At 55.9% G+C, this 16,640-nt stretch overlaps 2 protein-coding genes across 2 annotated transcripts; one reads left to right on the top strand and one right to left on the bottom strand.

The window, feature by feature from the left end:
• Positions 1–2: 2 nt before the first annotated feature.
• Skic2 (SKI2 subunit of superkiller complex) lies at positions 3–10,904 on the bottom strand. Its single transcript, XM_059281278.1, has 28 exons — positions 10,686–10,904; positions 10,492–10,595; positions 8,571–8,680; positions 8,357–8,474; positions 8,154–8,268; positions 7,993–8,067; positions 7,694–7,747; positions 7,434–7,615; positions 7,174–7,302; positions 6,809–6,954; positions 6,286–6,432; positions 6,094–6,178; positions 5,886–5,992; positions 5,380–5,526; positions 5,215–5,311; positions 4,852–5,064; positions 4,630–4,740; positions 3,339–3,569; positions 2,722–2,859; positions 2,361–2,498; positions 2,130–2,234; positions 1,713–1,863; positions 1,516–1,642; positions 1,138–1,348; positions 895–1,005; positions 598–816; positions 332–472; positions 3–246 (listed from the first exon to the last, which is right to left on the bottom strand). The coding sequence occupies exons 1-28, from the start codon at positions 10,705–10,707 to the stop codon at positions 46–48; spliced, it is 3,735 nt and encodes a 1,244-aa protein (XP_059137261.1). The 5' UTR covers positions 10,708–10,904; the 3' UTR covers positions 3–45.
• An 80-nt stretch (positions 10,905–10,984) lies between these two features.
• On the top strand, positions 10,985–16,529 carry Nelfe (negative elongation factor complex member E). The gene is made up of 11 exons (XM_059244067.1): positions 10,985–11,162; positions 11,485–11,567; positions 13,170–13,239; positions 13,328–13,473; positions 14,041–14,115; positions 14,226–14,263; positions 14,398–14,753; positions 14,834–14,978; positions 15,063–15,117; positions 15,274–15,376; positions 16,362–16,529. The coding sequence occupies exons 2-11, from the start codon at positions 11,493–11,495 to the stop codon at positions 16,430–16,432; spliced, it is 1,134 nt and encodes a 377-aa protein (XP_059100050.1). The 5' UTR covers positions 10,985–11,162; positions 11,485–11,492; the 3' UTR covers positions 16,433–16,529.
• The last annotated feature ends 111 nt before the right edge of the window (positions 16,530–16,640 follow it).

The following is a 16,640-nucleotide window of genomic DNA, read 5'->3' as shown; positions in this document are numbered from 1 at the left end:
ACTCTGGTTTGCTGTTTTATTATTACACTTTTATCCAACACCCCTTCACTGGGTGTAGAGACTGGCTGCGAAGACAATGTCCCGCCGCAGCAAGGTGGCTGCCGTCTCCATCTTGGCGCCGAGCACAGGCTCTCCTACCAAACGGGCTGCTCCGCGAAGCGAGCGACACATCTCAGCCAGGCGCTGGATGCAACGGACCACCAAGCCTTCAGGGGTCCCTGAGAGCCCTGCCAACTCGGAGAAGGGCTATGGGGAAAGCAGAGAGAAGACTAAATGTGCCAGGCCTGGCCAACCTTTCCCAGCCAGCCGCCTGCCAAACCCAGGCACTCACCATACCCCGAGCCCACTCATACACAACCTCGACCAGCCCAAAGTTCAGCTCTCCCACAAATTCTTCCACTGTCTGGTTCAGGCCACAGGCCACCTGAACCTCACCAATCCGCTTAGCCACAGCTCTGACACGTTCTACCCCCTGCAAAGAGTAAGGAGAGGTCAAGGCCTCCGGGACCAGGACCATGATCAGGAAGAGGCATCTACCAGGACTGGGTAGAGGGTGGGGGTGGGGGATGCACAAACAGAGAGGGGTGATGGCCCTACCTGTTTGAGGGTGCTTGGGAGCTGATCCCCAGGGTCGCCAGGGCTCTGGCAGACCAGGCCAGAGAGCAGAGCTGCAATCTCCTCTGGCCGCAGGGTGCTCAGTGCATTATCAAACATGAGCTCAGTGAGGAGCAGCTCGTGGCTGCTCATGGCGCAGGCCACACGTCCAGCCAGCTTCACTGTGCCTGCCTCATCCACATAGCCCAGGGTCCGGAGCACCTGCAAGAAAGGGTGAGGTTGGGAGCCTGGCTGCTCTCCAAGCTTCCTGACCTCCCACGCCCCATCCTGCTCTCTCACCTCTACACGCTGGTGGTACTCGGGGAGCAGCAACAGTGACTGGTCGGACAGTAGGAAACGCAGCCTCTCCATTTCCTTCTGAATCTGCATTCGCTCCCGCAGCTTCAGGTACTAAAGAAAGCCACAGCAGGGACCATTAGCCCCCCTTACCCTCAGCAGGGGTGCACTGGGCACAGGGCTGAGGGAGGAGTACCCAGGCTACAGGGCACCAGGGAGGAAAAGCTGCCTCTGCTTAGGCCCTACCTGGGCAGGGAACCGGGGGCTGTGCACACACTGAGCCCCCCGGATCAGCTCCTCCAGCTTCCGGGCCCGGAGCCCACCTTCTACCACTGACACATCCTTGAGCTGCAGGTCGTTGACAGGGTCAAGGGTTGGGGGTCCTGATGGATGGGCCTGAGCCAGACGCAGCAGCTCCTGAACTGCAGTGGTCACAGCTGCAAGGGGAGGGTCCTTCCTGAAGGGGGAGCAGGTTTTGTGATCTGGACCAAGAGTCTTCTTTGCTCCAGGAGCCTCCCCTGGAGCTGAGGAAGTCCCTCAGCACCCCATTTCATGATCTTTTTGTACATGCACACCCACTGGTACATGCCCTCTCCCTGGAAAAAGGTTCCCCAAGTCTCTGACCTGAATTTTGGTTGCTGCCTCCTGCTGAAGTCCTCAGAGATCTTCTCCCCATTCACCCGGAGCACTTTGGTGGAGATGGCAGCCACATCTCCCGGCTGGAGCTTGACCACAGTGTGCTCACAGGGCCCTGGAAAGCCAATCAGGTCAGGCTTCGCCATAGCCCAGGCATCCTGTTCACACCACCATCAGGAACTCACCTTCAGGCAGGAACAGCTTGAAGCCCACAAGGTCATCCGGGTGGGGCACATCTGGAGTGGCTGGCCCCTTGTCCCATGGGCTCTCAGACACAACAGGCTTATCACATAGGACCAGTGTTGTGAATACTCTGCTGGTGGAGTTTGAGGAGACCTATAGGAGGCGTGCACACCAAATGTGGACATGGTATGCCCACCCTGGGCAGGGGTTGGGACCCCCTCCCCCACAGAGCCCTTGAACTGTGGAGGGGTGGGTGGCCAAGCCAAGTAACTAGAGGAGTTTCTTGGGGCCAGGCACGGAGACAGGCACAAAGTGGTGACAGGAGCAAAAATGAGCACACCAGAGTCATGACATGCCAGCCCCGGGGGAGACAGTGGCAAGCCTCCATTCTCTGGGGGTGAGGACCCTCTTGTGCTCACCTGCAGGATCACACCTAACGCATTGTGGTGCTCCTCATTCTTCACAACTACCACCCTTCCCGTCGAGAGAGATTTCAGCCCGTTCACAGACTCCATGATGCGTCTCTGGAGAGCAGGACAGGCACAAGGGGACATGGGAAGATGTGAGACCAGGACACTGGGACTAAGTTTAGGAGCACCAGTGTAAGCCACTGTCCCTCTTACATCTCCCCAACATCCGCACTTCCTCACCTGGATCATGTTCCGCGTCTCTGTCAGCTCCTCCCCCCAGCTGTAATAGTCAGGCAGGTCGGCCAGTTGGCCAGTCACGTCAGGCTCCTCCAAGGCCCCCAGCCTCTTGGTAAGTTCAGCCAGAGCCTGCTCATGGGCCTGAGTAGAAGGGGGGGTTGTAACAAGTCTGCAAGCCCAGTCCTCTCTACTACCCACCCCTTCCTGGCCATATCCACCCCACTGGCCATACCCATCCCTTCCTAGCCATTCCCACCCCACTGGCCATACCCACCCCACTGGCCATACCCACCCTTCCTGGCCATACTCACCCCACAGGCCAACTCTGACCTGTTTGCTAGGCTGGCTGCCCTAACCTCCTCACCTTGCTGTCCTTGCGGGACGGGAACTCTGAGAAGCTCCTCTTCATCATGTCTTCCACCCTGAGGGCATCCACCCGCAGCAGGTTGAGGATCATGGTGTATGTGAGGCGGAACTGGGACTGAAGCTGGGACGGCTTCCCCTGGAGCCAGAGAGTCAGTGAGACCTGCACACCCCAGCCATCTTCTGCACCCATGAGGCCTCAGACCAACCCCCTGCTCACCTCCTCGGTAACAAAAGGGGACAAAATGAAAGACATGGACTCCCAAAGGCCCCCACTGGGCCCCACACCCAGAGAGCAGTAAAGCAAGAGGAAGTGGGGGCCTCCTTGGACTTGCTCACTTTTTTTCGTTTTTGGTTTTTCGAGACAGGGTTTCTCTGTGTAGCCCTGGTTGTCTTGGAACTTGCTCTGTAGACCAGGCTGGCCTCAACTCAAGAAATCCTCCTGCTTCTGCCTCCCTGTGTGGGATTGAAGGCGTGCGCCACCACCGCCCAGCTAGACTTGCTCACTTTTAACTTGACTTCTCCCAGGATGAGGAAAATGTCAGAAGAGGAGAGAGTTGGGCTAACGGATTTGGTGCTGGAGCTGCGCCCAGCCGGGCTTCCCATCGCTCTACTCACCATCATCATGCGGTGTAGATCTGCCATCTCGGGCACTCGGCCCTTACAGAGCAGGATGACGGTGCCTGTGGGGTCCAGGCCCCTCCGGCCCGCCCGGCCTGCCATCTGTACGTACTCCCCGGGCAGCAGGTCCCGGAAGGCGGACCCATCATGTTTGCGCATGGAGTCGAACACCACGGTCCTCGCTGGCATGTTCACCCCCATGGCAAAGGTCTCAGTGGCAAACAAGACCTGGGACGGGGGGAGACCGGGTCAGCAAAAAGGTCCTGTATATGCCCCGCTCTGGCAGAGCTCACTCCACCTTGGAGCGTGGTCTCACATCACTGTCTACAGGACGTCCTTTACCTCTCCAGGAAGACCCACAGTGCAGGCAGTTTTCCTCATTCTGCTTAGGTAATTACCTAGTTTTTTACTTTAGCTCCCACATCCCACCTCCATCCCCAGCTGGAACTGTGTTTAACCAGCATCTTTTTGTGTGAACACTACTGCAGGATAGTTTGCTTTGTGCTTGTATAATTTAGCTCACACAGATGCAGCTATACATCTGATTGTTTTCTGCTTTCCACATCCATCCATGTTCTTGTAGTTTTATCAGTCATTGCTGTGACTGGGGTAGGTGATATGTCTCTGTGGGGGACACCCCCTAATTTACCTAACCACTGTCCCAGTGAAGGGCATTCTGTTTCTCAGCCAGCCTTTCGGCCCTGGTCCCCCAGAAGCACAGGCTTGAGATCTGAGTCCTGTCATCATAAACAGGACCATAGAGAACAAAGCAAATGTGTATGTTCCCTCATAGACCAAGGTGGAATTCCTTTGCCATAAACACCCAAGAATGACTCTTGGTGTCAAAAAGTGTACTATATTTAATTTGCTTAAACAGCACCAAGACAGAAAAACAGCAGCAGTACTTGGATGCCAAACAATGGCAAATTGGCAACAGCCTGCATCCCTGGCCACACTGAACGCAGCAGTTAGCGAGCTTCCTGAACGCAGCAGTTAGCGAGCTTCCTGAACGCAGCCGCCACCCTCACCGCTGTACAGCTGCGTTCCCTGAAAGCAGCTCTCTAACTATTAGCGACTTTTCCTGTGCTTGCCCGCTGTGGAGGCTTCTCTTCCCGGGACCTCTTGCGATGTATCATATACATCCCCATTTACGGTTAAGGTGAGAAACCTAGAGTTCAGTAGGGTTCTGAAGCTGGAATTCAAACCCAGGTAGCTTGGATCCAGAGCCCAGGTTCTTAACCACTGCACTGTCCTGCCTAAGTCTGGCCCCTCTCACCCACCTGCTCACCTTGACCAGCCCTCGGCTGAACAGCATCTCCACGATCTCCTTAAGGATGGGCAGGATGCCGCTGTGGTGCACACCCAGGCCCCGGCGAAGGAGCTCTGACATGTGCAGGACCTGCAGGGGAGAGGAAGGAAGAGGGTAGCAGGTCAGAGAAGGCGTGGAGAGCCCCCTCAGCAGGGGCAGGTCTCAGATTACCACATCCCCACCGTAATCTACAGGACACACCTGGGGTAGCTGTCGGTCGGAGCCTCGGAGCCGAGCAAGGCATCGCTGCAGAAAGAGGTGGATCTCGCTCTTCTCCGAGCTTGTTGTGAGGTCAAGAGAGGTGAGGCCGGATGCCTGCTCATCACAGCGGCCTCGGGAAAAGGTGAACACCACCACAGGCAGCTGGGCCCGGGCCCGGAGGGAAGCCAGCAAGGACAGGTACACCCCACGGTCCTGAGGTCACATGGAGGTGGTAGAGTCATGTTTAAGTAGGTTTACATAGAGCAGGACGCAGACCGCGAGTCCACCCCTCCCCGCAGGGACCGGGGCTGAAAGGGTGGCTGAAATGCAGACTTTGGCAGGATGACTGCCGCCAGCCCTCACCTGTGCAGGGCCCCCCTGGTGCGTGGGCTGCTTGGCCCCAAAGGTCTGGGCATGCTTGCTCATTCTCTCCTTCTTGGCCTCCACTGCAGCATAGTACCTGAGTGCAGGGCGAGGTGGCATGAGGCCCCGCACAGGCCCAGCCGTGACACCCAGCCCTGGACTTACCCCTTGGTGTGGAAGGCCCCTCGGGAGTCCAGCAGCAGGAAGAGCTCCCCCTGCGTCTTGGGGCTGTTTCCTGTGAAGAGATAGTGTTCCAGGGGGACAGGCCGGGCAACCGTGCTGATCACGTAGATCTGCCGCCGCTTCAGCCGCCTGGAGGGAGGAGAGGGCAGCAGGTCAGAGAAGGCACAGAAAGGAACCCCGTCTTCCAGTTCTTTCCGGGGCCTAGAATGGGAGGCCACTAGCCACACCTTCATCTCCACTTCAGCTCCCACTGGTTGAAAGACTCAACTTCTGCCCTATCCCATCCTCACTTAGGACCATGGAGTGTGCCTGTCCAGGCAAATGGCTCCCACCATCCCATCTCAGCGTGCAAAAATGTTGGGGGGGGAGGGTTCAGCAGCCACCCAGGTGCAGCTGTTTCCCAGCTCCATACCCTGACCCCTCTCCCCAACCCCAACCCAGGAACCCCATAGTCCTCTTCACTTAGGCACCCAGGACACACATCTCACCCAATCCAGTCAGCAAACTCCAGGGCATTGGGGACGGTGGCACTCAGAAGGATGATGGAGACATGGTCAGGGAGCATGATGAGCACCTCCTCCCACACGACCCCACGCTGAACACACATTGAGGAGACAGGTCGGTCAGGGAGCAGAAGACAGTAAGGTCCTCAGGGTGTGGGACAGGGCTGTGTGACAAGGCCCACCCACCACTCACCTCAGCATCATTGATATAGTGGACTTCATCAAAGATGACCCACTCCAGGTCCCGGATGACGTCTGAGCCACTGTACAGCATGGAGCTGGGGGCAGCAGCATGGAGCTGACCCCTCAAGCTCCATCTCTACCCTGCGTCTGCAGAGATGCTCACCCCCAACCCAAAACCCACCCGGGAGAGCCCTCTTCTCACCGAAGGATCTCCGTGGTCATGATGAGGCAGGAGGCCTCTGGGTGCAGCTGTACATCCCCTGTGAGCAGCCCCACATCCCCAAATGTGTTTCGGAAGTCCCGAAACTTCTGGTTACTCAGGGCTTTGATAGGAGATGTGTAAATGGTACTAGAAACAGGGTATGGATCAGTCAGTCTTTCCTCACAGACTCATAGCTGGGATGCCCTGCCTTCCCGCTGGAGTCCTCCCTCACACTAACAACCCTCAAATCCTCCTTCATGACACCAGCCTCTCCTAAGCCAGCCCAGGTCATCTTCCTGCCCCGCCTCTCTACTAGACTTTTTCATTCCTCTCTGAACCCCATCTCTAAAGGATAAGGAGGTGGCAGGGGAGGGGAGGTCCAGAAGGACGCAGGAGAAGGGCAGGCTGGGGAGGGCAAGCTGGGGAGGGCAGGCTGGGGAGGGAGGGCAGGCTGGGGAGGGAGGGCAGGCTGGGGAGGGAGGGCAGGCTGGGGAGGGAGGGCAGGCTGGGGAGGCGTGTGTACCGCGTCATGTGTTTCTGGGCCAGGGCAATGGCGTACTCGGCCACCACTGTCTTCCCGGCAGATGTGTGAGCCGCCACGAAGACAGAGTCATGCTGCTCCAGATGCAGGATGGCCTGCTTCTGGAACACATCCGGCTCAAACGCCCACTGCGTGAGAGAAATGCACAGGGCTGCGGGGCGAGAGCCTCTCTGCCTCCTCACAGGCACGCAGGGCAGAGAAGAGAAGGCCAGTATAGGCTGGGACCAAGGAGCAAGACCAGCCCGGAAGGCGTGTGGGCCGTGGTGAAGAGAGAGGACAAGGCTGGGCTGAGGGGCAGGGCCAGGGTCTGCTCTACCAAGAGGTGGAGTAAGGCCTGGGCACGGTACCTGGAAGGCAGGCTGAGGAATGAGACGGTAAAAGTCACCCACAGGGGACGTGACATCCACAGGTACAGCCCACTGTTCCTGAGGGGGAGGCTTGGGAGGTTCCAGGGGGGATACGATTGTGGATGCTTCCTGGAAAGTCAGGTAGGAGTGAGAAAAGTATAGCCAGAGAACTCTTGGTCGCCACTCATCCCCGAGATATCTCACTGCTACCCTCAACCCCGACCCCTTCTTGCTTGCCTCCATCCCTAGTGACATCTAACCTTCAACACTAGATCCTCCAAACTGCTTGCTCGGACCAGGGGAGTGCTGCGGGGAGAGGTGGAAGCAGGGTGCGCCCCAGGGCCTCCTGCGGCCTCGCTCTCATCCCCGTCACCTCCACTCAGATCCAGAGGCTCCAGCAGACAGCTGAGGCTGAGCAGCCCTGGCACAGGAGCTTGGTGATCTGAGGAGCAACAGCCACCTTGTCACATTCACACCTCTGTGGGAGCAGGGCATCCCTACAAATCCTTATCAGACTCACCCTTGGGGCCAAAATCCACCCCTTTCTTGAAGCCAGGTGGGACAGTGAGAAGATCTGCAGGATGAGAACAGAGAGGTGGCGTCAGCCACCACCAGCTGTTTTGGAAACTACACATCATACGACACGGACATTCACAGTGCTCTGCTCGAGGGCGAGGCAGCTGTGGCCGTTTTTAAAGAGCTACTAGAGAGAACACCTTTTCCCTTGGGGGTGAGAAGGATCCCTTTCTGTAGTTTGTGGAAGTACAGGACAGCTAGAAGCAGCCTGCTGGGCCCTCCTCAGACACAGGACCACTTCACCTTTCTCAAAGTCTATCTCCTCCTCAGCTTCCTCCCGAGTGCTCAGATCTGTTATGGTGGGCTCGTCCATCCCACCTGGAGAAACATGAGGATTCAGCATCAGCAGGGACCCTTTCCCTAGACACCAAGACACTCTTCTACCACCGTCATGTACAACTTACCTGGCCAGAAAGGATACTGTGTCGGGTTGCCCCACAGTGACTGGGAGGCCGGCCCTGGAGGCCGGCGCAGGGACAAGGAGGTCGTGGCTGACAGGTTTGTGTTCTCTAGCAAGACCTGAGACAAGAGGTTGGAGTCCCAGTGAGACCAAGCCTGCTCTGACCTGTTCTCCCAATTCTGTGTCTTGTGGTCTCTGACCTCTCACCTCCTTGTAGCCCAGGATCTGGCCTGTGGTTGGGTGTCTCTGGGCCTGAAGGTCGGACGGCACAGGAGCCCCCAAAGCAGCCAGGAGAGACCAGGGATCCCTCTTCCTCTGCCATTTTCTGGAGAGAAGGAGAGGAATTTTGGAGTTAGCTTTGTCCCGTCCCTGCCCGCTCTGTTGGTCCATCGCCCTAAGTGGGTCCCCACAGACTTCTCACCGAGCTGAGTACTCCACCCCATGCAGAGGAAGCCAGGCAGGAGACGAGAGGAACAGCTGTTCTGCTTCTTGCTGTAGATCTGGGGCACAGGGAGGGAGGCCGTGGGGAAGCTGGGACAAGGGCAAGACGGGAAGCACTGAGTTAGGAGAGGATAGGGGCAGACAACAGAGGCCATGGAATGTGTGTTTAGATCCAATGGTAGGTGTCTCCAACAGAAGCTGAGGCAATCAGATGAGCAAAGCCCGAAGGCTAAGCAAAACCCACCTGCAGCTGAAGCACACTAAGCACAGCAAACCGGATTTCAGAGGCATAGAGGCCAGACACAGTAATTTGCACTTGTTTTTTTTTTTTGTTTTTTTTTTTTTCAATTTTTTCGAGACAGGGTTTCTCTTTGTAGCTTTGGTACCTGTCCTGGAACTCACTTTGTAGACCAGGCTGGCCTCGAACTCACAGAGATCCACCTGCTTCTGCCTCCCGAGTGCTGGGATTAAAGGCGTGTACTACCACCGCCCGCAATTTGCATTATTTTAAGACAGAGTTTCATGTAACCCAGGCTTGCCTCCAACTTGATACATATCAAAGAATGACCTTGAACTAGGGGGTGACAAGCCTGTAGTACCACACTTGAGTGTAGTGCAAATTCTAATTGGTCTTAATAAAAACCCAGGGCCATTATCAGGGTAAATGCTGAAAGATCAGAGAACCAGAGCAGCCAGCCACTAGAGAGATTTCTTACCTCTACCTAATCCTCATTCCAAAGGGGCATGAGCTCCTGTCTCCTCCCGCCTTATACTCTTCTCTCCGCCCAGCCATATCACTTGCTGCCTCCACCTTCCTAGTGCTGGGATTAAAGGCATGAGCCTCTACTGCCTGCCTCCGTTTCTCCTTTAGACTGGATCAAGCCCAGGGTGGCCTTGAACTCCTGATCTTCCTGCTTCCTCCTCCCAAGTGCTGGGATTAAAGGTGCCACTAGGTTAACTAGTGGGTTAGCTTTATTTGTCAGAACACAAACAAAATTATCACCACACTTCAGTGTTATGTGGAGGTCGGGATCAAACCCAGGTCTCTGTGTATGGTAGGCAGGCACTCTACCCACTCAGCGGGAATCTGCATCTTAGAATGACTTATTAGTAGTAATAATATGCATGGATATATATAGGTATTTGTGTAATGTGTGGTTATGGGTGCACACAAGCTATGCATGTGTGGCACCCAGAGGACATCTTTGTGGAGCTGGCTCTCACCCTCTCCCCTTACATGTGTTTCCTCAGGCTTGCAGAGTGCGCACTTCATCAGCTAAGCCAGGGACTCTCACCCTTCAAACCGTTCCTCATGCTGTGGTGACCACCACCCATAAAATTATTTTGTTACTACTGCATAAGTGTAACTTTGCTATTGTTATGAGTCGTAATGTGAATATTTGTTATGCAGCATATCTAATATTCGACCTCTGCGAAAGGGTCATTCGCCCACCAAAGGGGTCGAGGCCCACAGGTGAGAACATCCGGGTTAAGCTTTTTTTCTTTTCTTTTTTTGAGATAAAGTCTCACTGTGTAGCCCTGGCTGGCTGACCTGGAACTTGATAGGTAGACTAAACTGGCGTCCAACTCAAAAGATCTGCCCGCCTCTGCCTGCGAGTGCTGGGGTTAAGGGCGTGCGCCACACCGGGCTTCAGATTCAGGAGTTTAAACGCCAGGTCTCGGCCAGGTGCCCTGAGCGTGCGTGCATGTGTGCGTGCAAGGGCAGTTCCGAGAGCTAGGTCTCCAGCACTCCCGGTTCTGACCCACTGAGCGCCACGAGGCTGGGATCTGTCCAGCCCCAGCGGGGGCCCGGATGACGGTGTTCCGGCACGGGAAGGTGAGGTCAGACTAGATCCTCCTGTGACCAGGGGTGGCCCAGGTGAGCGTCAGAAGTCACTCACGGTGCTCTCCGGAGCCCCAGGCACGTTCAGCAGCTCCCAGCGCCCAGTGCACCCCACTTCCAGAGCTCGAAGGGGCAGGTTCAGGGGGTCTGGGGGAGGCAGCACTGCGGGGGAAAGGTCACAGGTTAGAGGTCAAAAGCCACTCCCACGTCCTATCCCGCTCTCCTCCCCTCTCCCCCTCCCCTCCCCTTCACCGAGTCTCTCAGTCTCCATCATCTTGAAGCCCCGGCAGCTGTCGCGCAGCCCGGAAACTCAGAGTGGCCACGGCGTGGGCCCCGCCCCGAGATGGGCGGAAATAGAGATTTTTTTTTCCCGACACGCCCCCTCCCTCCGCCATTCCCCGTCGGGAGCGTGGGCGAGCGCGGCGCCGAAGCCAGACTCGGAGCCGGGCAAGGCCGGGCGGAAGTCGCTGCGCCTCGCCGCCTTGGTTACCGCGTGTCCCGCCCCCTTCTGCGTCATCGCCGCGAGCCCGCGCGCAGCAGCCCGCGCGGCGGCGGCGGCGGCGGCGGCGGCGGAGACCGCGGGCCCGGGCGCCGCCCCCTCAGGTGAGGGCTTCGTCTCACGTCCTTCGCGCCTTCCCTACGCGGGCCCTGGTTCTTCTTCCTCCTCCTCTGGCCGCCCAGAGAGCGCTGCGCGGGCCCAGCCGCCTTCTCTGCCCACCGGACCCCGAGGTTGGCTGACCTAACCCCACCGGGCATGGGGGTCGGGAGCCATGGCCTCGGCGTCGCAGAGAGCGCTTTCCCTCCTCCGGGCTGAGGTCCCCCCAAGGCTCTAGTGTCCGGACCTTGGACAAAGGCGGGAATGCCGGCTGATTATAATGAGCAGGAGGTCGGACAGCAGCCTCGTTGAAACCAGGGGTTAGGGCAAGGCCAGAGGCTGGAGTAGGCGGGCCTGGAGGTTGGGGTAAATACAGGACGGACAGACGTCGGACGACGTGTGGATTTTGAGTGGTGACAGTAGAGAATGACGTCTTGGGTTCTGCCCTTGAACCAGGAGCCAACATGTTGGTGATACCTCCCGGACTGAGCGAGGAGGAAGAGGTACTGCAGAAGAAATTCAACAAACTCAAGAAAAAGGTAAGGGAGGGAGCGCAGGGTGCGGGCCGCCGGGGTGAGTGTGAGGAGATGGCGGTTCTGCTGTCTCCAGGCTCAGACCCAGAGCGTGTGTCGTGTGGCTTCACCAGCATCGTCAAATCTTGGTTTGAACCCCCCCTCTTTTCTGTTCGGTCTCCCGTGGGATTGTCATCTTTCCTGTGGCTTTAGGACCACTCACGAGCTGGAGAGTCTCACCTTTGGACTCCCAGTTCCAGCCAGTGTTTGAACCATCAGACACCCAAGCTAGAGCCGCCTTCCTGTGTCATCTCCTCCCCTTTCCTTGCCTTTAGATAGGACCTGCTACACTTCATAGGCCTTAAAATCTCATCTCGGACCTTTTTTCCCTCTTCAGGCAGGGCCTCACACTTTAGCCCAGGCTGGGTTGAAACTATGTAGCTTTGGGTAGCCTGGAACAGTTCTGCCTGAACCACCATACTCTGTTCACCCCACACCCAGCTCACTTCTGGCTTCTGTACTGTTTTCACAGCAAAACATCTGTCAGGTCTGTCCATGCTCTGTCCCTTCCCCTTCCCACTCTTTTTTTTTTTTTCCCCCTTTGAGGCATGATCTCAGTACACGACCCAGGTTGATATTGAGCTCCTGGGTTCATGTGATCTTCCTGCCTATGCTTCTCTGAGGAGCTGGAACTGTAGGTACACAACGCCATACTCAGCACTCTTGATTATCAGTGGTCCTTCTATCTCTCAATTTACTCATTCCTACAACCCCTCAGAATAGGGTTTTGCTTGGCTGTTTTGGAGGGGCACACTTGCTCCATTGAAAACACTTGAAAGGTTTCACATTGTGTGTAGAACCTGAAATCTCAGTTCAGCATCCCTGTCAAAAAAAGACAGAATTATTTACTCTTAAAACATGCATCTCCCCGGGCAGTGGTGGCACATGCCTTTAATCCTAGTACTCAGGAGGCAGAGGCAGGTGGATCTCTGTGAGTTCGAGACCAGCCTGGTCTACAGAGCGAGTTCCAGGACAGGCTCCAGAGCTGCACAGAGAAACCCTGTCTCGGGAAGGGAAAAAAAAAAAAAAAAATCCATGCATCCCCAGACCTTTTCTGGGCATTTTTACCACCTTGTTTTCTTTGTCTAAAATGTCTTTTCTGTCTGTATTGGGTAAGTTCCATCCGGGTCCCAGTTTAATAGCCACTTAAGCATCTGACAATGTCACTTACATTCAGCTATGATTGATTAGTACCTTTGCTTATTCTTGGCTGTCAGTCTGGTCGTTCTATTTCCGATTTTAAGTTTCTTATGGGTAGGAACTAGGTGTTTCACCTTTGTACAGCCTCATTAAATATGCAGAAGCTAGGTAGGTAAAATCCCCAAGGAAGACGTTCAGGCCTTATTTGCAGCTTGTATGGTAGGGCTTATGTTTTTTTTCAACTTCCAAAATGTGAGACTAGAGAGCCTTTGGATGCCGTGGTTGATTTGGTTAGGTTAAATGTTGTTGGCATCATGAGGCTGTAGAGACTAGACGTACTACTCCAGGACAAGGACACCACATGTACTGTCTCTGGAATGATGCACCTTGGCTGCCAAACTTCTTCTCGTGACTCTTTCTCCTTCCCAGAAAAAAGCATTGCTGGCGCTCAAGAAGCAGAGTGGCAGTGGCACCGTGAGCCAGGGCGGCGTCAAACGCTGTAAGTGACGGAGAGTCGGGGGGAGCAGCACGGGGCTGCCCTCTGCTGCAGCCAGCATAATGCCACCCTCCCTTTCCCCCCACCCCAGCACTGTCAGAGCAGCCTGTGGTGGACACCGCCACGGCCACAGAGCAGGCCAAGCAGCTGGTGAAGTCAGGAGCCATCAGTGCCATCAAGGCCGAAACTAAGAACTCGGGCTTCAAACGTTCTCGGACCCTAGAGGGGAAGCTGAAGGTGAGCAGGGCGGGATGGTTTGGGGCACCCTGACGCCAGTGAGATCCCCTCCAGCTGAAGGGAGGCGGGGTTAGGGAAAACACGTACACGCAGATAGGAACACCACGTTGTGCTGCTGTTCTGAGGGTCAGGTGGAGCTGGGGCTAGAGGCGCGCACCACCTACACCGCTGGAGCGCTAGGTTTCTTGTCTATTACACAGGGAACCTAGGTGACTTCCACATTTCTGCTTTCCACGTTTGTGCTTCTTGGGTTGAAGGGAGGTTTGGGTAAACCAAACGCTTACTTAAAAACAGCACATCAGCTGGACATGGCGGCACACACCTTTAATCCCAGCACTTGGAAGAAATAGGCAGAGCTCTAAGTTCGAGGCCAGCCTGGTCTACAGAGCGAGTTCCAGGGCAGCCAGGGCTACACAAAGAAACCCTGTCTCGAAAAACACACAAAAATATCAGCACATCATCAATAAGAAGTTTAATAAGAGTGAAAGAGGAACTAGATGGAAGGCCAAGAAGAGAGGGACGAGGAGCTCTCCTGGTCCGCACTGACGGGTGTCTACCCCTTCCCAGGACCCCGAGAAGGGGCCTGTCCCCACTTTCCAGCCGTTCCAGAGGAGCATATCTGCTGACGAGGACCTGCAGGAGGTAATGGTTTCTGTGGGCTGGGTCTTGATAACAAAAGACCCACATATTTTGGACCCCATTCCAGCACCTGGGAATCCTCTTAATTGTTCTTTGTCTTGTTTTTCCCTCAGTCATCCAGACGTCCCCAGAGGAAATCTCTGTATGAAAGGTTAGAGAGAGACCGCCATTTGATGTGGGGTCAGTGCTGGAGTGGGAGGAGCCAGCTGTAGACAGAGTGTTGACTCCACGAGGTCTGTAAGGAGACAGAGCCCCCTCTGGTCCTTACTGTCTGCCTCTCCCCAGCTTTGTGTCTTCTAGCGATCGGCTGCGGGAACTGGGACCAGAGGGAGAAGAAGCAGAGGGCCCCGGGGCTGGTGATGGCCCACCTCGAGGCTTTGACTGGAGCTATGAAGAACACAGTGGTGCCCGCTCCTCAGCCTCCCCTCCCCGAAGCCGCAGCAGGGACCGAAGTCATGAGAGGAGCCGAGATAGGGACCGGGACAAAGACCGAGACAAAGACCGAGATCGAGACAGAGACCGGGACAGAGACAAAGACAGAGACCGGGACAGAGACAGAGACCGAGACAAAGATAAGGATCGGGATCGAGACAGAGACCGGGAGCGAGAGCGAGAGCGAGAGCGAGAGGGCCCTTTCCGCAGTGAGTGCTCTTGGCCGGGGTTAGGTGGGTCCTGCTGAGTAGAGGGGGATGGGGACTCAGTAGTGATTCCTAACCCGCAGGGTCAGACTCGTTCCCCGAAAGGAGGGCCCCTCGGAAGGGGAATACTCTGTATGTGTATGGAGAGGACATGACACCCACCCTCCTCCGAGGGGCCTTCTCTCCCTTTGGAAACATCATTGACCTCTCCATGGACCCACCCAGAAAGTAAGGATGAGCATCCTGGGGTGGAAGCTGTGCGGGGACAGTAGGTCTGGGGACCTCCGCTGATCCCGCCTTTTCTCACCCCAGCTGTGCCTTCGTCACCTATGAAAAGATGGAGTCTGCAGATCAGGCCGTTGCTGAGGTTGGGACTTCTCAGACCCCTTCTTCCTACCCCTCCTGTCCACTTCAGGGTTCTGACTGAGAAACCTTCATCCTCAGCTCCCTGTCTGGTCCCCAGGGTGGCAGCACCTGGCTCCCTGTAATGCCGTCCTCTGTCCTCACCCCTTTTGTTCTGCAGCTCAATGGGACCCAGGTGGAATCCGTGCAGCTCAAAGTCAATATCGCCCGCAAACAGCCCATGTTGGACGCTGCTACTGGCAAGTCTGTCTGGGGCTCCCTTGGTAAGGACGGGCCCTTCCTTCATCCCCTCTACAGCACGCCACTCTTGATTCCCTCCATGTCTTTGGGTCCTAAAGTGCTAAAGGTCAGGATTTGCATACAGGCAGCTGTCTGTCAGAGGTGAGGGAAGGAGAGGAACATTAAAAGGTCCCCCAGCAGTGACTGGCATGGAGAAGAGAATGGGAGCCAGTTTGTCCCCTCTGAGCTGGAGTGGTGTCTGAACTTGAAAGTGTGGGTCTAGACCTCAAGCAGAAGGCCGGGCTCAGAAATGTAGATTAGTGTCCTGTATGTCTGGAGCCCTCAGAGATGGGATTTTGGAGAAAAAGGTGACCCAGGACTGGTTTGGGGAATCAAGTACGTTAGGAAGCTGGGCTCTGTCTGTGCTGAGCACATCTCCAGCAGTCCTGGCCTGCCAGGCTGAAGTGGCCGCTGCAGCAAAGGAACCGTGAAGAAGGGCCCAAGCTGAGAGCAGCCCCGGGGCCCTGGGCCATGGACCAGGCTCTGAAAAGGAGGGGTGGTCAGCAGAGGCGCAGTGCACAGGACCAAAGAGGGGGGCTGCCTCTGGCCCCAGATGTAGGTTAGAATCCTTGAATGAGATGAGGAGTGTGAGGAAAGAGAAGCTGAGCACTTGGGTTCTGAGGGGTCTTCAAGAGTCTGGCGTGGCCCGTGGGGTTTCTCAGTGTGGACAGCGCAATCTGCCTGAAACAGATTTTCAGAGCAAGAGGCCCTGCAGACACCAGGGAAGAACCAGAATCGACCAGTATACCAACAAGGGCCATAGAGATGTTCTCATCTTTAATTTGCATGCATTTCATGATTTCATCACGTGTCTCCCAGTAACAAGGTTCTGGATTGTCTAAGCCACGCTGACTGACTCTGGCCACCAGAGGGCAGCATCAGCACAAGGCCAGGGCAGAGGTAGCCAGGAGCCCGGGTCTAACCTGTGAGCTGCTTCAACCCTTAACTGTCATTTTCCTCCCTCCTTAGCTGTCCAGAACAGCCGTAAGGGTTACCACCGGGACAAGAGGACCCAGATTGTGTACAGTGACGATCTGTAGGAAACCTTTGTGGATGGCTTCTAGGACACGAAGCTGGATTCCTTGTGCCTCATATGCCCCCAAGCTGGTCTCAGTAAAATCCCGGGGCAGAAGCTCATTCACCTCCTTCAGCCTCTAGTTTTTCAGCCCTTGGGATCGGGGTTAAACCTTCAAAAGTGGCTGTCAGTGTTGATGTTACTTGTAGCAACATGACCAGTGCACACCCCTG

Source organism: Peromyscus eremicus, chromosome 16_21 (genome assembly GCF_949786415.1).
Source record: "Peromyscus eremicus chromosome 16_21, PerEre_H2_v1, whole genome shotgun sequence".
In the NCBI taxonomy this organism is placed as follows: domain Eukaryota; kingdom Metazoa; phylum Chordata; class Mammalia; order Rodentia; family Cricetidae; genus Peromyscus; species Peromyscus eremicus.
Note: the sequence above shows the minus strand (reverse complement) of the source record. Positions and strands in the feature narration are given on the sequence as shown.